The sequence below is a fragment of the Chroicocephalus ridibundus genome, chromosome 4, assembly GCF_963924245.1.
Source record: "Chroicocephalus ridibundus chromosome 4, bChrRid1.1, whole genome shotgun sequence".
Lineage (NCBI taxonomy): Eukaryota > Metazoa > Chordata > Aves > Charadriiformes > Laridae > Chroicocephalus > Chroicocephalus ridibundus.
Window position 1 is genome coordinate 300,029 of NC_086287.1, and position 26,848 is coordinate 326,876.

The following is a 26,848-nucleotide window of genomic DNA, read 5'->3' on the forward strand; positions in this document are numbered from 1 at the left end:
GGCTCCGGCGCCGGCCGGACGCGGCTCAGCTGCTGCCCGACCCCTCGGCCCCGGCCAGGAGAAAAGGCCCCCGCGCCACCCCCCCGGCCACGCGGCCCTGGGCTGGGAGGGGGTCCCGGGGAGCGAGGTGACACAGGGGTGACCCGGCTGCCGGCAGCTGGGGCCGGGAGATGCTGCCGGAGGAATAACAGGAAGGACCGGGAGGGGAAAAACACGGCTGATGCCTTCTGCAGGCGGCGGGACACCCTGGCCCGGCCTCCAGCCCCGCACACGCGTGTCCCCACCGCACACGCGTGTCCCCGGCCCGAGCCAGGCTGCACTGATGCTCTTTATTGTTGAGGTTCAGCTCTGAAAAAGTGCTTGCCGTTTTACAAAATCCGCGGTTATAAAATGTGCTCCGTACAAAGACCGGGGCGGGAGTCGGCTTTTCCCCCTTAGCCTTCCCCACGCACCCGCGATGGGTGTAGTGGGAGGGGGGGAAGGGTGAAGGAGGGAAAAAAGAAGAAAAGAAAAGAAAAAAGAAAAGAAAAGAAAAGAAAAGAAAAGAAAAGAAAAGAAAAGAAAAGAAAAGAAAAGAAAAGAAAAGAAAAGAAAAGAAAAGAAAAGAAAAGAAAAGAAAAAAAAGAAAAGAAAAGAAAAGAAAGAGTAAAGAGACATGTAAGAGAAATAAGACAAACGAGAAAAAGAAAAAGGAAAAGAAAAAGAAAAGAAAAAAGAAAAGAAAAAGAAAAGAAAAAAGAAAAAGAAAAAAAAGAAAAAGAAAAAAAAAGAAAAAAGGAAAAGGAAAAAGAAAAGGCAAAGGACAAGGGGGTGCGAGTGGGGCGAGGGGCAGAAGCCAGGGGAGCGCAGGGCGCTGCTGCCGTGCCTGCAGGACGGCGGTGGCCGTGCCATGGGGACACCCACCGCAGGGCTGGCACCGGGCAGACGCTGCCAGAATGCGGCACCCAAAGGCGGGTGCCGGCCCCCCCGCAGTGGGACACAGCAACGCGCCGGGGCCAGGCCATTCCTGCTTCAGACCGAGAGCACCCGCGTCTGGCCGGGGAGCCGGGCGCTGGCAGCCGCCTTCGCTCTTCTCCGCTGTCCCCACCATGAAGCCAGGAGCTGCCGGCGGAGGGAAACGTCCCGTCCTGGGTGTCCAGAGGGGGCCTGGGGTGTGGGGGGGTGTCTCCCGCTTACCAAAAGGGAAAAAAAAAAAAAAAAAAAGAAAAGAGCCCAAGTGCCCCTTCCTGGGACACTGTGCTGGGGGCTGCTGCCACGATGGGGGTCCCACCTCGCCGGGGGGTCCCACCTGGCCGGGGGTGCAGCCCTGCCTCGCCGCAGCTCGGGGTGGCCCGTCACAGGACACCCGCCTCCCCCAGGGGGGGCACAGGGCCCCCGAGGGGCCTGGCAGCCTCAGGGGGGCCACGGCCCCATGGGGGTCTTACCACCGGCACGGCAGCGGGGCGGCCGTGACCCAGCCTTCACCGCCACGCTGCTCGAGGGGTCCCGGTGCCGGCAGAGGCTCGGTGGCGGGGGTGGCATCGCCGAGCCAGCACGGCGCCTCGTTTTCCCCTGTTTTCTCTTTTCTTTTTCGGTTGGTTTGGCTTTAAACTGCACCCACAGCTACACTCTGCCTCCACGCAATGTGGGGGGGACACAGTGAGAAAATAAAGCAACTCAGGGGCAGACCCTCCTCGGGAGGTGCCGAGCCCCCCCTCAGCCCCACTCCTGTCCTCAACGCGCGCTGGCTGCGGGGACGGCCACGGAGAGGGTGTGAAACACGCACATGGGGACGGCGGCCGCCCCGGACGGACACAGGGCTCGTTGGCTGGCTTTTGGGTTTTTTTTTCTTTCCTTTTTTTTTTTTTTTTTCTTTTTTTTTTTGGCGTTCCTTTTGCTTCCCAACCTTCCCGCATCGGCAAGCCAGGACGTGGCGAAGGGCGTCCGGTTTGTCCCCGAACCTGCGCCAGACTTTGGAAGAGAAAGGCAAGGACGGGAATGTGGCCGGGAACACCGTCCCCAGGGGCTGCTCCCACCGCTGGGCACGGTGGCCCCGGTGCTGTCCCGGCATGGCCTGGTGTCACCAGCAAGGCGCAGGCGTCCCCCGGGCCCCTGCCGCAGGAGCGGTGCTGCCCAGCTGGGCGCCAGCACCGGGTCCCGGGCTCAGCCCCCCACGGCTTTTCGGAGAGGCTGGAGAGTGTGGGCAGGATCCGGGGGGGGCTCCAGCTGTGCTGCTTTTGGGCTGAAAGTGGTGATTTCCTTGGTTTCCCCCTAGGGAGGGTGGCCAGCGTCCCCCGAGGCACACGCCGCTTTTGGGGGGCTCTGTCCCAAGCCGGGGGGGTTGCTCCCCGGCTGCAGCCCCCAGCCCCCACCGACTGGCACCGTGCGGAGGCTCCCCCGGGACCCCCCAGGACCCCCGTGCCGCTGCCTCTGGGTGGTGGGGACAGGAGGGGGTCCAAGCTCACGGCGCTGAGGGGGAGACCAATCCTGGAGGGTGCCCGCCGGGGCAAAAACTCCCCATTTTGGGGCAAAATGAAGAGGATCCGTCCCCCGGTCTCCCCCGCCACAGCCGGGGAGGCGTCTGGAGGGCCACCCCGGGCGCGGGGGGCGGTGGGAGGGGACGAGGACAAGGCACAGTCAGGCGTCCCCGCCGCGGCGGGCGGGTCGGGGGGACGTCGGCGACGTCGGCGCTGCCTAAACGTCCTCGTCCTCGCTGGCCTTGCTCCAGCGGTGGCAGCAGTTGGCGGTGATGCCCAGCAGGAAGTTGGTGGCCACCGAGGCGATGGAGACGACGAAGCCGACGAAGGCGATGAAGAGATAGTCGTCCAGCGTCAGGGTGAGGTGGCAGGCCTGGAAGCTCTCCTCCGTCAGGGAGAGCAGGGGGGCTCCCGCCACCTCGGGGGGGGCCCGGCACTCGGCCAGCTGCGAATCTGCAGGGAGAGCGGCGTCAGGGCCGGCCGCCAGTCCCCGTGCGGGGGGCTCCGGGGGGGGGCACGCGCGCCCCGGGCCCGGGCGGCACCTACCCGAGGCGCAGCGCTGGATACGTCCCCGCAGCCACTTGAGGAAGGGCTCCATGGCGCAGCCGCACACCCAGGGGTTGCCGCCCAGGCGCAGCCCCACCAGCCCCGGCAGCCCCTCCAGGGCGTCCAGGCTGATGGCCGACAGCCCCCCGTAGCTGAGGTCCAGCTCCCGCAGCTGGGCCAGCCCGCGGAAGGCCTGGGGGTGGACGCGGCGCAGGCCGGGGTTGTGGCTGAGGTCCAGGCGCAGCAGCCCGCTGGCCTCCAGGAACATGTCGGCGGCCACCAGGCTGAAGTTGTTGTAGCTGAGGTCGAGGTGGGCCAGGCGGCGGGCCCCCAGGAAGAGCCCGGCCGGCAGGGCCGCCAGCGAGTTGTTGCGCAGGTCCAGGGCCCGCAGCTGGCCGTAGCAGGCCAGGTAGCCCGGCGGGATGCTGGCGATGCGGTTGTGGGCCAGGCTGAGGTTGCCGGTGTCCAGCGGCAGCTCGGGGGGCACGGAGAAGAGCCGCTGCCCGCTGCAGTCCACCGCCTGCCCGCGGCACGTGCACAGCACCGGGCAGCCCGCCCCGGCGCCCGCCGCCACCGCCGCCGCCGCCGCCACCAGCCAGGGGCCCAGCAGCATGGCGGGGCGGCGGCGAGGCCCCGCGACGGCGGGGGGGCCGGGACCCTCACGGGGCGGCGGGGGCCATCCCCCCGCGGGGCTGCCGGCGGCCTTGGGGAGCGGGGCCGGGCTGCGGGCTAGCAAAGAGGGGCTCCGGGCACCCTGGCGGCATTCGGGGGCCACGACAAATCCCCCCGCCGCAGCGGGAACGGGGGTCTGCCAGCCCCGGGGCAACGGCGGGGCCGGCGTCCGGCCGTTTTCGGCTGCCTGCGAGGGAGAGGGGACGGGGGGAGCCATGCTAGCCACACGCCAGGCTGGGGGGGCCACGGCGGGGGGAGCCACGCTAGCCACACGCCAGGCTGGGGGGGCCACGGCGGGCGCAGCCCGGGGCCCCCACAGCCCCCACCCCGGGGCCACCCCGCTCCTCCGACCCTCCACCCCGGGGATTTCGGCCCAAAACGAGCCCCCCGGCCCTGCTCACCCCCCCGGGGGGTGCCCGCTCCAGCCCCCCCGCCAGCCCCCGCTGCCACAGCTCAGCCCGGTGCCGGGGCGCCCCCCCCGCCCGTCTCCCCCGGGGACAACCCCCGCCCCGCGACACCCCCCGGGGGTCTCCAGCATCCTCCCGGGTCCCCTCCCCAGCGCCCCCCCGGGTCCCCCCCCGGCACCCACCCTTGGCCCCCCCGCCCGGGGTGCCCCCCCTCCCTCCCCCCGGCTCGCCATCCCCCGCGCTGGCGTGCCCCCCCGGGCCTGCTCGCCCCCCGCCGCTTGGCCATCTTGTCTCCTTCCTCCCTCGCCCATTTCCCCCCCGTCCCCGGCTCCATCCTCTCCCCCCCGCCCCATCCAACCGGACACACACACACACACACCCCCCGCCCCGGCCACCCCCTTCCCCACCGGCCCCCGAGCCCTCGGGGGGTCCCCGGGGTACTCACGCCGGCCGGGGGATGGTGGGGGGGGGGGTCCCCGGACCGCCCCCGCCCCCGGGGCCGCCGAGTTGGGCGAGCGGCTCCCGCAGCCGCGGGCGAGGCTGCTGCCGAGGCTGGCGACGGGAGCGGGTCTTTCCCCACCTCCTTCCTCCCCTCCTCCTCCTCGGCCTCCCTTGTCTCTCCCTTTCTCTCTCTCTCTCTCTCCTTTTTTTTTTTTTCTTTCCTCTTTTTTTCCTTGAGGGCCAGCTACTGACGTGTCGGTGTCTCTTAGCAACTGCCTCCACATCTCTGAGCAACAGGAGAGCGGGATGCGGAGCCCGGCGATGGAGACGGCGGAGGGGAGCGATGCCCCCCCGCTCCCCCCCCCCCGGACACCCCGTCTGGTCGGGGGACCCCCCACCCCAATGGCCGAAAGACAAGGGGTGTCCTCCTGCCCCCCCCCTCTCCCGCCCCCGCTCGGGGGGTCCCCAGCCCTCCCCGCACCCCCCGGCCCCGGGGAGCATCCCCGTGGGATGGGGTGAATCAGGGTTTCCCGGGCGCTGAAAACAGAAACAAATGACGTCTCGGCAGAGGGGACAAACCAGGCAGCCGGGCCCAAAGCTGGCTGGTTTTACCCCAGTGCACCCAGGCCGGGGGCGGGGGGGGCACCAGCTGTCCGGGGGGTGCAGCGGTGGCTGCAGCAGGGACGGCTGCGTTGCCACGCAAAAGCCAACCTCAGCTGGCGCACAAACCCCCTCCAGCCTGCTCTGACATGAAATGTTGTTTTTTTTTCCCTGCTCGCAGACCTGGAAAATGCCTCAGGTTGACACTCATTGTTTCGCGCCGCTCAAGCCGAAAAAATTCTGTTTTCCTTCTTTCGGATGGGGAGGGGACGAAGCGGGTTTTAGCAAGCTGCTTTCTGCCGTGGAAACGGCCCTTTCGGGTCACAAGGGTGCCCATGTTTTGCTCTGGAAACGTTGCAACGCCACGGCTATGGCATTTTTGGAGAGGAGGCACTGTCAAATCCCAGCCTGCCAGCATTTCAGCTAGGGGGGGGTGTTCCCTGTTTCAGTTTTCCTGCTGTTTTCACGCAGTTGCTCCCTTTCCCAGCTGAAACCGCCAGCCCGATCCTGGTATATCATGGCCGGGGGCTGTTTGGTGCCCAGGTCCTGTGGGACGGCTCTGCCGGCGCTGGGCTGGCAGCCAGGCGGCGTGTGGCCACCTCTCCCGGGCTCCCAGCGGGCTTCCAGGGAAACTCTGGGAGCCAAATACAGCCAGCCACCCCGGGAGCCAGCTGCAGCTCAGGCAGACAGTAATTAGAAATAAGACCCAAGCCTGGCTGCAGAGCTCTTCCCGGCATCTATTAGCCCCGGGCTTTTTTCCACCCCCCTCCCAGCATTTTTGGCTACATTGACAGCAAAGAAACGAGTGAATCACCCCAACCGGGGCTCAGATATGGCCCCCTCGCCAAAGCCCCCGGGGTCACAGCCACAGGGACACGGCAGTGGTGGCTGGGCAGCATCCCTGATGGAGCAGCCACCCGCTCCCCGCAGCCAGGGCTAGGACACCTGCCTTTGAGCTGGGATGCTCACCTTTGGGCTAGGGCGCTCACCTTTGGGCTAGGATGCTCACCTTTGGGCTAGGACACCCGCCTTCAGGCTGGGACGGAGCCTGGGCTGCTGCCCATGAGCTTGCCCGTGGAGCCCCCCCCGCCAGAGCCCGGCCCCATCGGAACAGCACGGAACAGCCTTTCTGGGACAAAACCACAGGCGGGAGACTGCCGGCTTTTTGGATGATTGCTCCAAGTTTGCTTCCAGCTGCGCCTTTGCAATTTTAGTTCCCCCCTCCTCTCCCACGGCCGGCTTGCCAAGTCTCGGCCCCGCTTGCCCGCAGCCGCCAGCCGGGCTCATCCCCATCCCCAGGGGCCCGGGATGGCTCCAAGGAGCCCGGCTTGATAAATCTGCCTTATATTCAGGGCTTTATCTCTTTCAGAGCAGGCAGCATCCGACAGCCCCCTTCGTTTAACCCATATGCACCCAAGCGTTGGAGAGGAGGAGGGAAGGGGAGGGACGGCTACATCTCTTCTTTTGGGGGTGGTCAAAGCTGCCGGTCACAAACAGGAGCTCCCCCGGCCTCCGCGGCATGCTGGCTGGCAGCGCAGCTCTCGGTTTGCCGCCTGAAAAGCCATCAGGACACGTTCCCTGCAGCCTCCTCCTGACTCTCGCTGGCTGGGCAGATCGGCTGCAGTGACATCCGGACCCTCAAAAAACCACCAGGTCTGCTGTATCTGCCTCCACCGCCGGCACCCGGGCATGAAACGGAGCTGCAGGTGACTCCGGTGGCCATAGTCTTCCTGTGCCAGGGAGCAATGGGGAGACTGGAGCAGGGCTTGGGCACATCACGAGCCCTCTCCTCGCCCCTGCGGCCGAGCGAGCCCAGGGGTTTCGCCAGCTGGGGGACTGAGGGGGCTGCCGGAGCGCTGGGGGTGAAGCAGTTTCGCTCCCGGCTGCCAGTGAGGCCCCGCACCCGTGTGAGCATCACCGAGAAACCACAGCCCCTGAGTCTTCCGCGAGGGCAGGAAGTTCAGGGGAAGGGCAACTGGTGAGAGCTGGGGCTGCCGCTGTGCCGAAGAGCCGGATGAGCGCCGACAAACCTCCCCACACCCAGCACCGAACCCTGGTGTCCACCAAACCACCCCGCACCCAGCACTGAACCTCCACGTCCAGCTCCTGCGCCACCGATAGCGAAGCAATAAAACTGGTGTCGAGCAGGGCTGGCTTTAGGTTTCTCCAGCGTCACTCTCCAAATGTTAGACCAGCCCTTAGCGTTTTTCCTTTAAAAAACTGCTCCACCACCATTAATGAGTTTGCACCAATTTAACCCGGCCCGAAGCCATCACTGCAGGATGGCTAAAACTCAGGGAGACAGGAGCGGGCCGGGATCCCAGCAGCAGTAGGGCTGGGTTTGACTTCGGTTGGGTGTCTCTGCATCCAAAATGCATTTTCCTTTGGATGACACTCCGCCACCATCAGCTGGTGGCAGAAACCCCAAATCCAAAGCGACTTTCGGGGCTGAGCGTGGCATGCCCGTGCCAAGGTGGGGTGTCTGACACCAATCCCAGTCTCCGGTGGGACTGGCCTCGGCGCGGCACGGGCCACGGCCGCGGTAGGGGTGGCTGGGGCTCTCTCCGGGGGGTGCAAACACCACGAGCATCATCGCGGCGGAGCAGGAGGAGCCGTTGCTGGGGCAGCACCTGCTCTCGGTTTCTTTTCACACCCCACACGCTGTCACCCGTGCAAAGTTACTTCACAGGCTTTTTTGCATTTTCAGTCTCAGAAAGAGTTGGGTTTGTTTTTGCTTCGTGCCTGCGTTGTCCTGCCTGTGCCCGGCTCGGGGCCGCAGAAGTGATTCCTGGGGGGCTGGGCCACTGGCCCCCCCCCGGCCCCTGCCCTCCCTGCGGCGCCGGCTGCGTTGCCCAAGGGGCTTTCGCACCCTGACCTGCCGGCGGGCTCCCCGCAAAGGGCCCCGCGCCCACCCAGCTGCTCACGGCGCTTCGCTCACGCCGGTTTTTGGTGCCGGGAGCGTGCGGTGGCTGAAGGGGGGCTGCAGCCTGGGGGCTGCTCCTCAGCCGGCCCTCCCCCGGCAGATCCCGCTAGCCTGAGATTCTGAAGCTTTTTCTTGCCCAAAAAGCCCGTGATGCGACCTGTTCCTACCGCAGGACCCCGCTGCCTGCTCAAGTCCCCGGGGGAGAGCAGAGCCACCAGAGTCTGGTGAAGCTAGCCACGGGCCAGCAGACCAGACCCCTCGCGGGGCAAGGGACACCAGAACTGATGCTCAGCTCTGTGTCAGGATGAATTTCAAGGTGAAGCGGCAGAAGCCACCCCCTACGCTGCGCCTGGCCCAGCCTGGGTTGTTTGGGCTGGCCGGCATTCCCCAATCCAAGCTGCTGTGGCCGAATAAAAAAGTCTCCACGCCTTCATCACAGCCTTCCGCATCGCTGTGAGGAGGGAGGAGCTGGTGCTAGGAAGAGAAGAAAAGAAAAGAGGAGAGGAAAAAAACCGAGGCGCAGAAAGAACGAGAAGCTTGAAAACCTTGACCTGAGAGGGAAGGAAACAGCAGCAGACTTTGAGAACGGAACCCTGCCCATACGGGAAATCAGAGCGCCTGTGCAGCTTTCCGGCTTGATTTTGCTCCTAAGATGAGCCTCCAGATGCATCATCAAACCTGGTGGCTTGGTGGCACCATGTGGTGGGTCTCACCTTGCTCTGGAGCAGGGCCAGCTGCCCGGCTGTGACCCTGGTGGGACTTTGGTTCTTCTGGCAGGGACATGAATGTCCTCGTGGGGATACGGCTCTCCTGGTGAGGACACTGACCTCCTGGCAGGGACGCTGCACTCCTGGTGGGGACATTGCTCTGTTGGTGAGGACGGTATTTGGCTGGTGAGGACATTGATCTTCTGGTGGGGACACTGATCTTCTGGTGGGGACACTGCTCTGCTGGTAGGTCCACTGCTTTCCTGCTGGGGACGTCGCTCTGCTGGTGGGGACATTTATCTCCTGGTGGGGATATAGCTCTCCTGGTGGGGACACTGCTTTCCCGTGGGCCATGGGTCTCCTGGTGGGGACATTTTTCTCCTGGTGGGCTAGAGCTCTCCTGGTGGGGACACTGCTTTCCCGGTGGGGACATTGCTTTCCTGGTGGGGACATTTTTCTCCTAGTGGGCTAGAGTTTTCCTGGTGGGGACACTGCTTTCCTGGTGGGGACACTGCTTTCCTGGTGGGGCATGGGTCTCCTGGCGGGGACATTTTTCTCCTGGTGGGCTAGAGCTCTCCTGGTGGGGACACTGCTTTCCTGGTGGGGACACTGCTTTCCTGGTGGGGCATGGGTCTCCTGGCGGGGACATTTTTCTCCTGGTGGGCTAGAGCTCTCCTGGTGGGGACACTGCTTTCCTGGTGGGGACACTGCTTTCCTGGTGGGGACACTGCTTTCCTGGTGGGGCATGGGTCTCCTGGCGGGGACATTTTTCTCCTGGTGGGGCCACTGCTTTCCCAGCAGGGCCACCGCTTTCCCGGTGGGGACACTGCTCACGTGGTGGGACATGGCTCTGGAGAGGCTTGGGTGGCAAGCCCCTTGACCGCTGTCCCACTGCTCCTTGTGCTCATGCTGTTGGAGATGGCCGGTCTGGGGGTGCAGGGGGGTTCCTGGCTGCAGGCAGCCCAGCCCCATCCCTGGGGAGCGGTGCAGGGGGCGGCGGGGGCTCAGCTCCCCGGGGCAGGGACAGCCTGGCCGGGACGGGGCTGGGCTGTGGGGCCGGGAGCCTCCTGGCAGGAGGGTTCCCCCAAACCTCATCCCCCCTCACAGGGCCGGGGGCCGGGATTCTCCCCATGGGGCAGTACGTCAGCAAGAAGCACACCCCGAGCAGGGGCATCCCCCCGGGCACCGCCGGGGATCTGCTGCTCCACGCCCTGGAAGACCTCACCCAGATAGATTTTAAAAAATTTCGGGATGTGCTGGCGCACGGAGACCTGCAGGGCAGGCGCTGCATTCCCAGGGGGCGGCTGGAGAAGGCTGACTGGATGGACACGAAGAACCTCATGCTGGATTTCTACGGCGGGGAGGCTGCCCTGGATGTGGCGATAGCTGTCTTCGAGCGCATCCACCTCCGCAACGCTGCCGACCTGCTCCGGGAAAGCAGGGAGAGAGGTGGGAGGGCTGAGCGGCTCCCTGGCCAGTGCAGCGTCCCCCAGGGCCCCGGCACCCTGTCCTGGGGGTCAGGTCTGCAAGAGCCCGTGTTTGGGGCCAGGGGGACGCTACTGAAAGGGCGGTGGGTTGGGGTCCCCGTGGCCAGGTGTGGGGGGCTTCTCCAGGGAGGAGGAGGCGGAAGAGGATTTGGGGGTGTCAGGGGCTCAGCGGCGCTGCCCACTGACACCCCTTTCTCCTGCAGCCCTGGGGCCCGCTGCTCTGCTGGGTTCATCGTCACCAGGTAGGTGTCGGTGGGGAGAAGCGCGGGGGGCTCTGCCGCTGCTCACCCTGCAGTCCGCAGGAGCCTGAGGTGGCCTCCCCCCCTTCCAGATTTCCAGAGGAATTACAAAAGAGCCATACGCCAGGCGTACAGCCGCATAAAGGACCAAAACGCCCGGGTGGGCGATAACGTGAGCCTGAACGCCAGGTACTCGAGGCTGGTGATCGTCAACAAGCACCGCGACGAGGAGGAACGGGAGCATGAGATCGTGGCTATGGGGCGGAGGCACGCGGAGATCATTAAGGAGCAGGCCAGCGCCTCCATCGTGGTGGGCGACCTCTTCAAGCCCGGCCCCGATGGCTGGACCCCCAAGGAGGTGGTGCTGCTGGGGGCCGCGGGCGTGGGCAAGACGATGACAGCCAGGAAGATCATGCTGGACTGGGCGTCCGACAAGGTGTTTGCGGAGTTTGACTACGTCTTCTACATCCACTGCCGGGAAGGCAACCTCCTCACCAGCCAGGCCAGCATGGCCGACCTCATCACCCAGTGCTACCCCGGCAGCTCTCCGCCGCTCGCTGAGATGCTGGGGCAGATGGAGAGGCTCCTGTTCATCATCGATGGCTTTGACGAGCTCCGCTTTTCCGTCGACCGGCCCCTGTCCGAGCTGTGCTCCCAGCCCTTCGAGCAGAGGCCGGTGGAGATCATCCTGAGCAGCCTCTTCCGCCGGAGGCTCCTGCCCAAGAGCTCCCTGCTGGTCACCACCAGGCCGGCCGCCTTGCGGAAGCTGGGCAAGTGCCTGGAGTGTGAGCGCTACGCCGAAATCCTGGGCTTTGACGAGGCGGAGAGGGAGGAGTATTTCCACAAGTTCTTCGAAAACGCGGAGCAGGCGGCTGCCGCCTTCCAGTTCGTCAGAGGCAACGAGATGCTCTTCACCATGTGCCTGGTGCCCATTGTGTGCTGGATCGTCTGCACCGTCATGAAGCAGCAACTCGGCTGCGCCGGGGGTCTCACCCAAAGCCCGAAGACAACGACGGGGATCTACATCCTCTACCTCTTGGCCCTGCTGCGGTCGCTGAGTGGGCCGGTGAAGCGAGGCATGCCCGCGGTGCTCAGGAGGCTCTGCTGCCTGGCGGCCGACGGCGTCTGGAGGCAGAAGGTCCTCTTTGAGGAGAAGGAGGTGCAGGGGTACGCCCTGGACCAGCGGGAAGCCCTCCCGCTCCTGCTCAACGAGCACCTCTTCCAGAAGGACATCTCCTGCGTCAGCACCTACAGCTTCATCCACCTCAGCTTCCAGGAGTTTTTCGCGGCGCTCTTCTACCTGCTGGAAGATGAGGGGGAGGCACGGGACCCCCCCGCCGGTCCCACCAGGGAGGTGAAGGCGCTGCTGGAGAGCTACGGCAACTCCAGGAACTACTTCATGATGACCGTGCGGTTCCTCTTTGGGCTCCTCAACAAGGACCGCAGGAGGGAGCTGGAGGAGGAGATGGACTGTAAAATCTCCCCCAGGATTACGCAGGAATTACTGGTGTGGCTTCAAAAGAGCCAGCAAACGGCCCTGGCTCTTCTGGAGGAGGAGACGGCGGTGATTCGTGAGATGGAGGTCTGCCACTGCCTGTACGAGCTCCAGGACGAGCATTTTGTAGTGACTGCCTTGGATCCCTTCATGGGGGTGTACCTGCGAGGGATCAACCTCAACCGCTTCGACCAAATCGTCCTGGCCTTCAGCATAAAACACTTCCCCAAGCTGGAGTCGCTGGACCTGGGCCACTGCTCCTTCCTGCGGGACCACCCCGAGCACCCTGCGGGCCCGCAGCCGGCCCAGCCGGCACGTCGGTGCGTACGGTAAGGGCTGCGGTCGCCCCGCGGTGAGGCTGGTCCCCTGCCAGGTACAGCCGTCACTGAGGGACACAGCCGGCGGGCAAGGACCAGTGTTGGAACGGGGATAGAAATAGGAATGGAATAGGGATAGGGATAGGGATAGGGATAGGGATAGGGACAGGACAGGACAGGACAGGACAGGACAGGACAGGACAGGACAGGATAGGATAGGATAGGATAGGATAGGATAGGATAGGATAGGACAGGACAGGACAGAACAGGAAAAGAATAGGATGGGAACAGGGATAGGATAGGAATAGGAATAGGAATTGGAATGGGAATAGCAATAGGAATAGGATAGGAATGGGATTAGAATAAGAAAGGAATAGACTAGGGTAGGAATAGACTAGGACAGGAATAGAGCAGGAGTAGGGATAGGAATAGGAATAGGGGTAGGAATAGGAATGGGAATAGGAATGGGATGCAACTCTCCTTTGTTTTCAGGGCAATACAGCAAGAGGAGGGAAAGCAGTCGCCCATCCACCTGCTTTGTCAAGCCTTGGAAAAATCAGGCTGCAAATTAAAGACATTAAGGTACGTCGCTCTCCTCTGCCGGGTGAAAGGGGAAAACAAGCGAAGCCCAGCCATGCCGGCCGCGTCTCCTCGCTGCCCGGGGAGGGCGACCATGTGCCACCACGGCGGGACGGGCCCTTCTCGGTCTCCTGGGAGGCCACCCATGGAGACCAGGTGGGCTTGTGGGCACCATCGGCGGTGGCCACCTCAGCGAGGGGCTGGTCGGAGTGTCCTCGCAGCGGCGCCTGTGCCGAGCCCCGCGGCTCCTCTCCCCGTCTCTCCGGCAGGTTTGATCGGTGCCAGCTCACAGGCGCCTGCTGCGGGGCTCTGGCCTCCGTCCTCAGCGTGAAACCCACCCTGGCGGAGCTGGACCTGGCTGGGAACGAGGACCTGCGGGACGGTGGCGTGAAGCTGCTGTGCGAGGGGCTGGCGTGCGGCGGCTGCCGGCTGCAGATACTGCGGTAAGGGACGTCCCCGGCTGCGGGAGGCTGCAGGTCCACGTGCCACTTCTCCTTGCAAACCTTGGAAGAGCAAGGAAAAAGGAGAAGAGAAAGGCCCATTTACCGATGCTGCCATTGCCAAAGACAGCTTGAGGCATCGCACACCTACTTGTCAGGGCCTGACCCTTATTATTATCTTTTCCATCTTAATTTAGTTCCACATTTTTAAATGAATGAGTGACTGCTAGGATGCTGTAGGAAAGCAAGAGAGAGAACTCGTTTGCAGTGCCTAGGCCAGATGGAGAAGCTGGAGGAAAGGTCTGTGCTGCCATTGCTGCTGTTCGCCCGTCTGTGGGTGTCTGTGGGCACCCCAGGAACCTTCTCCCCCGGCTCCTGCCCTGCAGCTGCGGGGCTTTTGGGGTCCCTGTGTGCCCGGGCAGGGGCAGGGCTGGCCATGCACCGTGCAGAAACACGTAATTGCCGAAGTGGATTCACCCCACAGACCATTTCTGGGAAGGGGATGAACCATCCCTCAGTGGTGTCTGCATTTTCCCCTCCATATTTTTTTTGGGGGTGTTTCCATTTGCCCCCGTATAGGCTCAGCCCAGACAATGAGATTTGAAAGAAGGAATCTCTCTGAAACTTCAACAGTGAGGCAGATTGGCCTCAGGCATTCGAGCGATACTGTTTGCCCCCAACCTTTGTTCCCAGTTGGGCGGACGCCTGGGCGCCTGCCCTCGCCGTTCCCATGCTCCGGCACAGCGGGATTGCTGCCGAGTGCGGCCTCGTGTCTGCACTTTGGCATTTTGTCCCTTAGAGTTTGCAGATCTGGGTTGTGGTTTGCACTCTGTGGTGCATTCCAGCTGCTCTCAGTGTCCCTGCCCCCGGGGATGCCGAACAAGAGAACTTGGCAGCCGAGAGCAGCGAGCAGCAGCTGCCGGTGTGCTGCCTGCGGGAGAGGGACGGGGAGCGGGCAGGGAGCTGCTCCCCTCGCTTTTCCGACACAGTGTCCCCAGAGTCACCGCGGGAGCCGCCTGCGTGCCCGGGCTGTGGCGGGGGACACCGGCCGGGTCTCCTCTGGCCTCACCGCCGTCTCTCCCGCAGGTTGGGCTGCTGCAACCTGACGGCCGCGGGCTGCGGGGCCCTGGCCGCCGCGCTGGGTTCCCTGCCCACCCTGGCGCAGCTGGACCTGAGCGACAACCCCCTGGGGGACGGCGGCGTGCGGGAGCTGTGCACGGCGCTGGCGGGGCCCGGCTGCAGCCTGCAGAAGCTCTGGTACGGGGCGTCGGGCTGGCGCGTCCGGCTTTGCTGCCGGGAGGTGTTTCTGGGGTGTGCGCAGGGGGCTGCGCCGCGTCACCCGCCCCGAGCTGCACTGATGAAAGAGCCCGACCGCATCCCTGGGCTCGAAAAGCAGCGGGTGATGTTTTGGAGGGAAGCAGCTGCCGTGGCCGATCCCGGCTGAGCCCCGGCACTGTCCCCCGCAGGCTGTGGCGGTGCCGGCTGACGGCGGCGAGCTGCGGGGCTCTCGCCGCGGTGCTCCCGGCCAGCCCCAGCCTGACCGAGCTGCACCTGGGGGACAACGAGCTGGGGGACGGCGGCGTGCGGCGGCTGAGCAAGGGGCTGCGGGATCCCGCCTGCCGGCTGCAGACCCTCAGGTGAGCGGTGAGGGGCTCGGGGGCATTGCGGGGGGGCGCCGAGGGCTGCTGCAGGCGGGATGTCCACAAGGCAAACCAGAAAGCAAGTAAACTGCCTTGTGCTCGGAGGACGTAACGCGCTCCTGGGCTGCCATCCTAAGACCCGGGGGCAGAGGGGACGTGCCACCTTTCACCAGGGCCACCACCGCTGTGACAGCTCTGGTTTTCCCATTTGCTTTTAAGCTTGAGTTTTTTACCCACTTTTCCTCCGGAGCTACGAACGAGCCCCATCTCAGCCATCCTGCAAGCACCGGTAGCAGAAAGCCAGGCAGGAGAACAGGCTGTAGAGAAGCAGGAGTGGTAGAATTGGAGTCGTGGTGTTTGCCAGGGCTTGGGCAACATCCCAGGGCTCTGGGCTCGCCTGGTGGAGGTGCCGAGGGCAGGTGGCTCACCGGGGTGCGGAGCGGCACCTTTGCTTTGGAGGGCGTTGGAGCCGGAGAGGAGGGAGCCGGGCAATGCAGCCCTTCCCTCGGGGAGCGGCTCCAAGTCCTGAGCTCTGGCGGCGATGCCGAGCCAAGGGCAGGGGGCTCCAGTGCCCCTGGGGGGGGACATGCCTCTGCTGGGGCTGGCGGCAGCTTCCAGGTCCTGAAGGACCCGAGAAACCCCTCACCAGGAGCCAGTGTCCTCAGGGGGCTGTGGGTGCCGCCCACACCTGTAGCTGCAGGAGTCAAAGAGGCAAAACCTACACAATTTGGGAGGAAATACAAAAGCGCGGCACCTCAAGAGCAGGGGGGGTTCCCTCTGGTGAGACGATCTCCTCCCCATCGGCCCCGGGGCAAGGCTGGTCGGGGGCTGCGGGCACTGTCCCCGCAGACCAGGGGGCTCCAGGGCGGTGGTGACCACCGGTGCCCCTCTCCTCCGCCTGTCCCCCGCAGGCTGTGGCGGTGCCGGCTGACGGCGGCGAGCTGCGGGGCTCTCGCCGCGGTGCTCCCGGCCAGGCCCTGCCTGACCGAGCTGCACCTGGGGGACAACAAGCTGGGGGACGGCGGCGTGCGGCGGCTGAGCGAGGGGCTGCGGGATCCCGCCTGCCGGCTGCAGACCCTCAGGTGAGCGGTGAGGGGCTCGGGGGCTCAGGGCTGGGAGGACGCTCTGCAGGGACCATCTCGCTGCGCTCCCCCGATGAGTCTCCCTGCGGATGGGCACCACCATCCCTCCCCGGGGCAGCGGAGCATCTTTGGGTGGGTGCCAAGAGCTTCGGCAGGCAGGGTGCTAACAGCTTAAATGTACACAATTATTTATTTGTTAGATAGATGCCAGATGAGATAACAAGGATTTAAAGCTCTCGCAGGCGGAGCAGCAGCACGCTCACTGCCCCGGCTGCAGTTATTCCACCCACCAGCACATTTCAGATGCCCCTACGTAGACCTTTGCTCCCTAAAGACCTCCCCAGTCGTGCTTCGGGGTTGTGAGAGGCAATCGGGGGGTTCCCCAATCAAGAGGAAGCCCAGTCCTGCCCATGCCCATCTGAAGGGATGTTCCCCATCCTGGGGAGGTTACGTCCAGCCTCAGACCTCACGAGAAGCCTGGAGCAAGGCTTTGGAGCAAGTCCCCCCCTGGGAGCTCTTTCCAGGCAGCCAGAGGGCCTGGGGCGGGTGGGCAGGTGGCACAGGCAAGCTTTGTGAAGGACCGTGCATGAAACATCCAAACGTCTCCTTTCTCCGAACCTCCCCGGCAGCCTGTGGCAGAGCCGGCTCACGGGCGCCTGCTGCGCCGACCTCTGCGCCATGCTCAGCCCCAGCCGGAGCTTGGAGTTCCTGGACCTGAGCGACAACGACCTGGGCGACGCCAGCGTGCAGCAGCTCTGCAAGGCGCTGGGGCATCCCACCTGCTGCCTGCAGAAGTTGTGGTAAGGGCCTTGGGCTCCCCGGGGCATCGTCCTGGCAGCATGGCCAGAGCCTCCCTGCGCCGCGGCTCCCCGCCTGCCCTGCGAGGTGGGAGAGGGTTTTCCGTGGAGTTACGGCTGCTCCAAAGGGTCTTGGGACGGCTCCCTGCCTGCACTACCAGGTGGGAGAGTGTTGTCTGTGGAGCTACAGCTCCTCCATGGGGTCTAGGGACGGCTCTCTGCCTGCCCCATGAGGTGGGAGAGGGTTTTCCATGGAGCTACGACTGCTCCAAAGGGTCTGGGGATGGTTCCCCACCTGCCCTACCAGGTGGGAGAGCATTTTCCATGGAGTTACGGCTGCACCAGGCACCCTTCTCCAAAAAACCATCACACCAGCCGCTTTCTGTCCTTTTTTTTGGCTGTGCAATGTCAAGGCCAACAGTCAATAGCGCGGGTGGATTTAACCTCTCTCCTTCTCTCCAAAGGCTGAAGAAATCCGGGTTAAGCACAGAGACGCTGCAGAAGCTGGATGCCCTGAAATGCGGAAAACCCACCCTGAATATAGGCTACATGTGAGGAGCAGGGCTGGCTGCGGCGAGGGCTCCTCACCCGCTGGCACAGTGTCACCCACGCAACCCCCTGAAACGTCACCAGCAACCAGCGGGGAAAGGCCTGGCGCGTATCCCCATGAATAATGAGGACTCTACCCTTGAATTTATCAAGCGCGAGCTAACGAAAAGAACTCCTCGCCGCGGGAGGCGAGTGCTGTGTCGTCTTCGAGGAAGCACGTCAACCACGAGGACCTTGAGGATGGCACAAATCTACACGTTTGGAGAAGCTCAGCCGGCTCGGCAGGAAAGTGAAAACTGTTCGTGTGCGAAGCTGAACGGCCCTCACGGTACCACTGACAGTCACGCCCGCAGGCCGAGCAGCCCCTCGCCCCGGTGCAGCCCCTTCCCTCGGGCACGCGTGGCACCTCTAACCTGACGGTGTAACCGAATGGAACCGACCAGCCAACCAAACACAGGCAGGAGCTACTAATACTACAACGGTGTTGTAAAACACGCGGGAACATCACGCAGAGCGTTCTGATGGGCGTGCGTGACAGGAGGAGAGACCCCCCCCAGCACCGCAAATAAACTAACGTCGGCTTTGCCAAACTACAAACCTGGTTCAGAGAGTGGCAGCTTCGTTACAGATTTTGGTAGCCGAATTTGGCGACCCAGGTGGGACAAGCTCTCCGAAGCCTCTCCGGACCAGCGGAATCGTGGGGCATCCAGCCGCAGCGGGGTGTTTTCAGGGACACCTCCCGATTCCCTGGTCGGGTGAGCCCTCCGGTCGGCCCTCCTGCTATTTGGGTTTGGCACTGGGCATTTGGATTTGGTATTTGGCTTTGGTAACTGCCTGCAACGAAGTCGTACCTTGGCACGGCACGCGCTGTCGGGGTGCGTGATTGCTGCGCACCGGAATCTGGGCGTTTGTACGCTGCAACGGGGACGCCCGGAGTCCAAGTCCGTTTTGGTCGTCGTTTTGGTTATTTGGTATCACGGGAAAGCGACAATCTACCCAAGGGGGGATCCCCAGGTGGTCACCCCCAGCGTGCACTCCTAGCCATTGGAGTAAGTTCGGTGGTGACCCAGCCTACACTTTAGAAGACTGGGAGAAACGGCCAACGAAGGGAAGTTTGAAGTATAACGCTGTCACCGTATTCCTCCGTGCAACTACGACTACTGTGTCCTCGTGAAATCAGTTGCGGAGATTGGCACAGCTTCTTAGGATGAAAGTATTCACCCAGCGGAGCAGGAAACAAGAGGCCAGCTGATGCAGCATTCCAGCGACTCTCTCGGAAACCCAGATTCTTAAGCCGCGCAGGGATCGCTCGAGGGTGGTTGTAGCGGTTTTAAAAAAAATCTTGTGTTAATATGCTAATGTGAAATGTGAAAGCCTTTTGAATGACGATAGCAGAAGCACAGAAAATTGTTACCAAAGCTGTTACGTTTTTTTACTTCAAGCTAGGATTGGTGATATTTTCCCTGGGTATACGTAAAGCAGCATCAGCTTATTTTTCTTTAAATGGGCAGTAAGGAAGTGTTTTTATTTGCTTTCTTTACGGTAAAGCTAAGGAATTCCTGGTTTCCTTGACCTCAGTGATAACTCACCTGCCTGTACATTAAAACAAACCCAACATTATTTATACATTCTACTTTGGGGTTATCTGTAAGACACTAATTAATTGGACTGTGAAATCTGTAACAGCCAAGTCACAGACGCGTGCTGCTCTGGACCGCGCTGTCTGGCGCAGGCGGCTGCAGCGAAAGAAGCATTTGGAGGTACGTCCCTGGGTGACTACCTTCCGCGGCCGCGGCGGTCTCTGGTTCTCGTGCAGCGCCGCCGTTCGCGTTGGGCAAAAACCTTGTCTTACAGCGCTGGACGACGGCGTTAGACCTTGCTCGTAACGGGAGGGGATTCACCTGCTGCGCTCGATAAAGGAAAGTTACAGTTCCTTTCCCAGAAATTGCATCTCTGTGGGAAGTCCTGCGGTTTAATTTCTAAAATGTCATTTCCTACTTGAAAAAACTGCTCTGCGCAGCCGTAGGTGTGTGCTAATATCTCTCTGTTCAAATGGGACGAGGTTCCGTGTGTTGGTTTGCCTTTCGCCTTACGAAGCGATTACGGCGCTAGAAAAGAACGTGGCTGGATGAGGAAAGAGAGCGCAGCGCTGGCGTCGGAGGGGGCAACACGAAACCTCACAGGAGAGGTGGTCCGGCGCCTAGCACGGGAAAGAGGTGTAATAAGCACAAAGGGCCCGTGTCGGAGGAAGAAGAGGTAGAAATGTTGGTAGGAACCTCGGGGAAACGATGGTAGGAGAGGGGGACGTGACGGAAGGGGACGGGCAGCGGCGGGGCAGGAGCGCGGCTGGGCAGAAGTGCGGTGGGTGGGGGTCCCAGCCCCACGGCAGGCGGACAAGATGGGGCGACGCGCAGGAGATTCAAGCCCCCCTCGGGCAGGGCGTTGGGGCGGACAGGCCGGTGTGGGTAAAAGTACCGTTTTCGGTCCAGGATTTGTGAACCAGCCAGGAAACGGACGGATTTGAATCCCGAGGATGAGGGATGAGGTGGCTCTTACTCCATTGTCTGTGGGACAGCCTGCTCATCAGAAAAAGCTGCAGAAAGTGGATGGGGGCGTCGGGAATGTGGGCAGCAGGGAGGAGGGAGAGGAGAAGGAACAGCAGAAGGAGAAGCAGAGGAGTCGGAGGCAGCGGGACAACGTTCCGGCTGCTGCTGTCCGAGCACGAGCTGCAGCTCGTGGTGGAGGACAAGGAATGTCCCCGAGGGGACGAGCGCCTCCGGGTGTGGATCAGCGTGCCCTTTGCAGGGAATACGGGCACTGGAGAAATGAATGGCCTAAAAGGATCCAAGGAAACGAACAGCCAGGTTCTGTCCCAGAGGCGGATTTACCGATGGCGGGAATAGGGGATTCCGACCGAAGGGGACCGGGAGCAAATGCACCAAAACGCCCCAGCTGAGCCCCTGGCTCCAGTAAAGCTGGGGAATGAAACAACGAGCTTTTCAGTAGATACAGGAGCTACATGCTCTGTTTTAAATAGTTGTAAAGGACCTTTAAGTAAATTTACTATGACAGTGATAGGTAAAATCCTTTTTATAAATGTAGAATTGGCAAACAGACGCTAGTTCATGAGTTCTTACGTGTGCCAGAATGCCCAGTACCTCTCACGGGAAGAGACTCGTCAGCTACAGCCGAGAGCACAGACCAGTTTTGAACAGGGAAAAATCCAGGTGAGAATTCCCGAGGCTCACGCTCGGCCGGCACGAGTTCACGTGTTACGGAACGCAGAAAACCAAGCCCAAACGCAAGCAGCTGCGGGATGCCGCGGAGGCGCCGCTGGCAGACGGGGGTCGTGTTGTGGTCAGAGGAGGAAGAAGGGCCGGATTGTGCTGCTGTGGCCCCGGGAGCCGAGCGAGGGGGGACACCTCTGCCCTCTGCCACCTGCGCCCAGAGGCAGAGCTGATGGCCCTGACCACGGCTTGGAACTGGCTGAAGGAAGGAGGGTAAATGTTTGTAAAGACTCTAAATACGCTTCCGGGGTAGCCCGTGCTTACAGGGCTACGCGGAAGGGAAGAGGACTCTCACCATCGAGCGGTACCAGAAGTTTTACTATTATTGGAGGCAGAAGAGAAGCCGAAGGAGGTGGCGGTGGGTCACTGCAAGGCACGTCAGGGAGGCTGTGGTAAGAGGCAGCCGCAGAGCAGACGAAGCAGCAAAAAGAACAGCTACAGAAGCAGCGACTGCCGCTTCAATCCCAGACTGGGATTTACAAGAGCTTCCACAATGTTCTGCGGAAGAAGGCAGACTGGCCGAATTATTCCAATGTGAGGAGGAGTCCAATGGCTGGTGGGTCACTGCACATGGACAGAGCGTGGTTACTCCTGCAATCACCAGAAAATTAATGACCAAAATGGACGCGAAATGCACACGGGACCTGAGGCATCAGTAGAATCTGGCATTAAGATGTTACTGATTGCTAAAAGTATACCTAATAAATGCAAAATCTGTCATAGGAATAATCCAAAAATACAGGCCAGGCCTTCTCCTGGAGAGGGAAGAAAAGGAGTCACACCGGCTGAGTGCTGGCAAATGGAGTTTTCCGAACCGCCATGAGATAAGCAGTATTGATACCTACTAGCCACGGTGCGTACGCTTTCTGGAGGGCCTGAAGCTTTCCCGTGTCGAACCAATCAAGCTGGGGAAGTAGCCAGACATTTGTTAAAAGAAGCCATTCCAGGTTTGGGATGCCATTGGGAATGTCTTCTGACCGGTGACCACGATTTGTCTCTAAAGTAGTGCAGGACATTTGCAGAATACTGAAAATAAGATGGGCTCTATGTACTCCCCGGAGACCTCAAGAGACTCAGCGGAAATGGGTAGAATCGTTACCTTTGGCATTGCTAAGGGTTAGGATGGCTCCGCAATCCCGTCAAAAAGTGAGCCCTTCCGAAATCTTGTATGGAAAGCCACACAATGTAAATGTGACTGGGAAATCTGACCAAACGCACGTACCGGGTGACACGGTGTTACCTGATTATCTTTTGTCCTTACCTAAGGGGCTCACCTCTCTTCACAAGTACTCTCGCTGAGGACTCCCGGGCCAACTGGACTCCCAGGACGTTCTTTTAAGCCTGGAGGCCACGTGTGTCTGCGGCCGCGGAAGGACAGGCCATCAGGGGGCAGGAAGGACCTTGCCAGATTTCACTGACACTAAAGCAGCGTAAAGCGTGAAGGAGTCGGGCCACGGACTCATTACACTGGAATAACGGCGGTTCCCGTGCCCACGGGGCACGTAGAACCCGCTGGACCGTTGAAGCTGCGATTAAACAGAGTTAAATGAATCGTACACGGCCTGGTGTCGGTAACAGACATTCATTGTATCCAAGGAGAAGTTCTGATGTCAATATTAATTACTATAGGGACATTAGTTGTGACATTTACATTCCAATAGTGATTCCTTTCGGACTAGAGATGAATCGAACGCTGCTGTGTATTATTGTCCTCTCAGGTCCAACGGTGACGGGTGTAACGGGAACCAGGACAGTCGCAGCAATCTCTGGAGTTACGACACCCGTTTTAGGTTCGTAGAAAAGCCTATGGAGATTGTGAGCAAATCAAAGGGCTGGCTCTGCACTCACTTCCCAGAACATTCAAGTAAAGGTGTTCCCTTGTTAGGGATACCTCTTAATCTCTCCTTTACGGAATTTGGGAAATACATAAAGAATGACAGCGATCAGAGTGTCTGCGGGGAGAACTCGGGACAGGAATGGGAGGTACAAAACGTAGTGGGGAATTCCTACCAATGCCTGTGAAGGTGTGACAACAGTGATAAATGGTGGGAAAAGACTTTATTACATGGAAAACAACCGATCAATTGCACGGGAGCTGTTTATGTAAGGAATTGTGAGAACTGTTCCCGAACTCCAGAAATTGGCTATAGGCGGCCTGTTAAGGACTAGAGTGGATGGTGTGTTCCGAAAGTAGCGGTTGGTATTGGCTCTGTGGAAAAAGGCACTGAAAGTCCTACCCCAAGTTGGTCAGGAATTTGTATGTTGCAATGATTCCTAACGTCACCGTAGTCAAGAAGCAGGATAATGAAAACCAAGGGTTATGGCTGAGAACTTCCCCCAAGAGGTACAAGCGAAGCAATACTCCCTTGACTGAAAGGCCGAAAGCTTTTCACTCTTTCGCTCCATGGTTTAGCCCATGGTTGGGGGTGAGTGACTCAGGGAAAGCCACTGGGAGTATCTCAGCCCTCATTGAAAGAACTGGGAGTGAGACTCAGATGCAATTCCAGCCCTACAGGAAGAAGTAGAGGAAACAGCAAGTATCGCTACACCAAGAACAGCCCCAGGTACGGCGCTGGTCTCAGGAGGAAGGGTTTGCCCGGGAGTCAGTGCCAGCTGTTGTGTGTGTGCTGAGCGACCTGGTCAAACTCCTACTGATCTAAAAGAGAAGATGGGGGGGTCTGGGAGACGTTTCCTTCCGACAGGCTCTGGCTGATCCTCCTGAGGAGCGCAGGAATTGCCCCTGGAGCTGGGACGTGCCCGTGCCTTACAGGTCTGGGCAGGATCTCCTCCAAGGTCCTGGGGGTGGGAAGGACCCGAGTGAGGCCGCAGGAAGCCGGGATGAGGCGACGGATGGATCTGAAGCTTCACTGCCTGCTCCCCGCTGTTGGGAGCGCCCAAAACACACCTTGGCTGCAGAGGTTCTTATTCGCTACCCACGGCTCACTCGCTGGGATTTGTGTATCGAGGAGGGTTCTGCATTCCTGTCTGAGCCCGTGGTTTCCAGAATGTCTTCTCCCTCTGCTTTTTTTTGGCCACGTGTTAATTGTGAAGAATGCTTGTGTTATACCCACGTTCAATAAAGTTCTCCTCCCAGAAATCTCTTCACATCATGAGTTTTCCACTCGCTCCTGTGTCAGCAGCGATGCCCCAGGACCCCCCAGGCTCTGGTTTCTCTCCCCTCGCCAGGAGCATCGTTACGCAGCCCAGCGGAGGGTTGAGTTAATGAAGCACAGACCCGTTGGCAGCCGCGGGTCCCACCCCGGGTCAGAGCGATGCTGTTCTCCTCCCCCGTGACCCCATTCCCACTCTCAGCCCCGGTCCCGAGCTCTAGACCCCCGTGTCTGCTGAGGTGACACCTGGGACCACACACTGTCCCTGTAGCCCTGTCCCGCTGGGCGCACAGCCCTCGTCAGAGCCCCGCGGGCAGCAGGACAGGCAGCTCTGCTCCCCGGGCATGGAGGAGGAGAGGGGATGGTGCCAGCTCCCAGCCTCTGTCACCGCCCTGATGCCGAACTGGGGCCGCAGAGGGGACCAGACCCCCCAGGGCCCTCCGCAGCCCGCACCAACCTCTTGGCCCAGCCACTTCCACGTCCGCCGCGGTGGCTGTTGTCTGTGACCCGTCCCGCACGGGGAACGCTCCGGCAGCACCGCAGTCTGGGCAGGGCCCTCCTGGCAGCTTCCTGCTGGTGGAGCCGGTGGTTCGGCAGGTGCCGCACAGGGATGAAACAAACCCCCTTCGTCCCCAGCACAGCGCTGAGTGACGGGCCCCATTCCTCCCGCCTGCAGCCCCCGACCCTCCGCAGCCAGGGTCCCGCTGGGGGCCTGGCCCCCAGCTCCCATCCTCTGCCGGGCTCCGGAACTCATTGCCTCCACGGCCGTGCCTAACGAGGTAATTTGAGGATTACCATGAGGGACAGAAGCCAGCTGGCAAGGAACAGCCGGAGCCTGTGCTCAGGGGAGCCCGAGAACACCAGGAGAGCCTGGGGAAACGGGCAACAGGAGCATCCCAGGCAGTCTGCAGGGACTGAGGAAGCTCAGAGGTGCCACGGCCACCCTGAAAGCACCTGAGAAAGCCACTAGCAAGAGAGATCAGGAGAGTCCAAGAAAGCCCAGAAAAAATGGGCGAAAAAACCTCCAGGGAGATCCCAAGAGAGCCCAAGCGATGCTGAGAGCGCCCCGGGAAGACCAGGAAAGACCAGGTGAATCCAAGAGATCCCAGAGGACTGTGAGCCTGCCTGGCTGTAAGGGACACAAGGGGGTCCACAGCACCCAGGGGAGCGCAGAGGAACCCCGGAGGGCCAGAGGCCAAAAAGACCAGCAATTCCATGAAAGAGGAAGTGTGGGTGCTGCCGCATCGGCTGAGATCGGCTCTGCAGCGCCCTGCGCCAGGAAGGGGTGGGTGCAGCGGGTCTGGGACGGAGGCGGTGGGGAGCAGGGGAGAGGTGGGAACACACCGAGGTCCCACCAGAGCCCTGGGACCAGCCCGACCCTGCGATTGCTGCTGGCCTGGGGACAGCGCTGTCAGCGCCCCCAGATCTTACTGCACTGGGGAGGGGGAGGCAAGAGCCACCGCGAGCCCCACAGACATCCAGTGGGACGATGAGGGGGCCCAAGACGCACGGAAAAGCTGTGGGGACCCAGGAATCGGGGGGCAATGGGGCAGCCAGGAGGGAGCTCCTGGTGAGAGCTTTAAACAGCCCTTGGCTGCCCTGGAGCTGCGCTCATGCACCCCGAGCTGTGCCGTGCCTCCCCAAAGCTCATCCCAACCGGCTCTGCGGAGCTCCAAGCTCCAAAGACCCATCACAAGCTTTAACTGCCTGCAAGGCTTTTCCACCGAGACACTTGCAAACTCTTCTAAACTGCTCAAAACCCTCCAAGCCCATCACAAAGTTCCACAAACCCACTCTGGCCAGCTTGAAACCTCCTCTGAAGGGAGGCCAGCAGGCCCAGGCAGTGCTGACCGGGTCCGTGGCCACGTTTCTGTAGCCGCTCTGGGCAGCCTGCAGCCGCGGGCGAGGGGGAAGGAGACCTTATGGCACCAGCCCAGGGCTGGGGACAGGGCCCCTCCTCCTCCAGGCAGGCTCACAGCTCTGTCCCCGCACAAAGCAAGTAGCCCCGTACCTGCAGAAGGGAACCCAGAGCCACACATCACAGCCCCTAAGGCGGGACAGAGCCCCTCCGCCACAGTCACGTTTGTGGCAGACCGCAGTGCCTGAGGCAGGAACTGAAGAAAGAGGAAGAAAACGTTATTATGGCAAGTGTGGGACTTGGATCCGACTCAGGGACTTTCCCTTTTCATCTAAGTATCTTCCTCATTGCTAGCCAGCAGGGCTTGGTTAGCCAAATGGCTCTTGGAATGCCGCTAGCTGCAGGGGCTAGCACTCCAGGGCTGTAAGGGACACAGCCGGGGGCCAGCCGGCCCCACACAGCTCTGCAGGGCCCTGGGACCCCCATGGCTGCCACAGCCTGCAGTAACTGTCTCCAAGCAGCTGCCACAGGCACCAGGAGATGCCCAGGGCACACGAGGCCGGGGAGCACTCGCCAGGTGATGCCAGCAGTCCTAAGGAAATCACTTACCCGTTGCCCTTTCCAAGCCACAGCTTCCAAATATCTGCCCCCCGCCCAAGCAAGACTGAACGCTAAAGTCTCCTAGAAAAACAGAACCGAGAACTGAGCCCGGGCTCCATTTCTCCAGCAGAAAAGAACAGTGACCAGACATTCAGACATCGCTTAAACTGTCCAAGGGGATTTTTCTAACTGCATGGAAAAGATTCTGTCTCAGAGTAACAACCGGTCACAAGAAATCTTGAAGGAAAACTACGTGCAGTTAGAAGCACTGTTAGGTACATGAATAGAGTAGCGGATGGGTTTTGAAAACGTTACCCCTCAGGTCGATTAAAAAAATTTGCTGTTTCCTAGAGCAGTTTCGTTGCTTCCTTGGGTAAGATCCTGCCAGCAGTCCGAGGGAATACATAACGGTGCAATATCACGCCTTTGAACACCCGCATTTTCACTCGCAGAAACCACCGCCACCAGTCTCGACTCAACCCTCGAGAAGCATCATCCTACCATGGCAGGGGAAAGGAGAGTGACAAACACTGACGGAGTGTTTATTGCAACAGGATTTTATTAAATATTTTAATTTTTGTAAAAAAAAAGATATTAAAATTGTAAATACACTGCA

General features: G+C 61.2%; 2 protein-coding genes across 7 annotated transcripts; one reads left to right on the forward strand and one right to left on the reverse strand.

Moving 5' to 3' along the window:
* Positions 1 to 789: 789 nt before the first annotated feature.
* LRRC55 (leucine rich repeat containing 55) lies at positions 790 to 4,710 on the reverse strand. Of its 2 annotated transcripts, XM_063334508.1 has the most exons (3): positions 4,527 to 4,710; positions 3,003 to 3,861; positions 790 to 2,909 (listed from the first exon to the last, which is right to left on the reverse strand). In XM_063334508.1, exons 2-3 carry the CDS (start codon positions 3,613 to 3,615, stop codon positions 2,674 to 2,676), a joined length of 849 nt encoding a protein of 282 aa, XP_063190578.1. In that variant the 5' UTR covers positions 3,616 to 3,861; positions 4,527 to 4,710; the 3' UTR covers positions 790 to 2,673. The 2 variants fall into 2 exon arrangements, with proteins under 2 accessions (XP_063190578.1, XP_063190577.1); XM_063334507.1 differs by lacking the exon at positions 4,527 to 4,710 and having other exon boundaries at positions 3,003 to 4,120.
* A 3,672-nt stretch (positions 4,711 to 8,382) lies between these two features.
* NLRP6 (NLR family pyrin domain containing 6) lies at positions 8,383 to 18,997 on the forward strand. 5 transcript variants are annotated; one of them, XM_063334497.1, is made up of 11 exons: positions 8,383 to 8,998; positions 9,860 to 10,201; positions 10,443 to 10,481; positions 10,571 to 12,302; positions 12,783 to 12,872; positions 13,139 to 13,312; positions 14,396 to 14,566; positions 14,776 to 14,946; positions 15,861 to 16,031; positions 16,661 to 16,831; positions 17,293 to 18,997. In XM_063334497.1, exons 2-11 carry the CDS (start codon positions 9,883 to 9,885, stop codon positions 17,381 to 17,383), a joined length of 3,129 nt encoding a protein of 1,042 aa, XP_063190567.1. In that variant the 5' UTR covers positions 8,383 to 8,998; positions 9,860 to 9,882; the 3' UTR covers positions 17,384 to 18,997. The 5 variants fall into 5 exon arrangements, with proteins under 5 accessions (XP_063190567.1, XP_063190568.1, XP_063190565.1 ...); XM_063334498.1 differs by having other exon boundaries at positions 8,383 to 8,938; XM_063334495.1 differs by having other exon boundaries at positions 8,383 to 8,918.
* Positions 18,998 to 26,848: the final 7,851 nt, after the last annotated feature.

Bases quoted from the DNA above. Each gene is read 5' to 3' on its own strand.
- LRRC55 (XM_063334507.1), bottom strand. From the start codon at position 3,891: ATGGCTCCCCCCGTCCCCTCTCCCTCGCAGGCAGCCGAAAACGGCCGG. The intron at 2,910-3,002 runs GTAGGTGCCGCC...CTCTCCCTGCAG, and splicing joins TATCCAGCGCTGCGCCTCGG to ATTCGCAGCTGGCCGAGTGC.
- NLRP6 (XM_063334495.1), top strand. From the start codon at position 8,831: ATGTCCTCGTGGGGATACGGCTCTCCTGGTGAGGACACTGACCTCCTG. The intron at 12,873-13,138 runs GTACGTCGCTCT...TCTCTCCGGCAG, and splicing joins TGCAAATTAAAGACATTAAG to GTTTGATCGGTGCCAGCTCA. The intron at 13,313-14,395 runs GTAAGGGACGTC...TCTCTCCCGCAG, and splicing joins TGCCGGCTGCAGATACTGCG to GTTGGGCTGCTGCAACCTGA.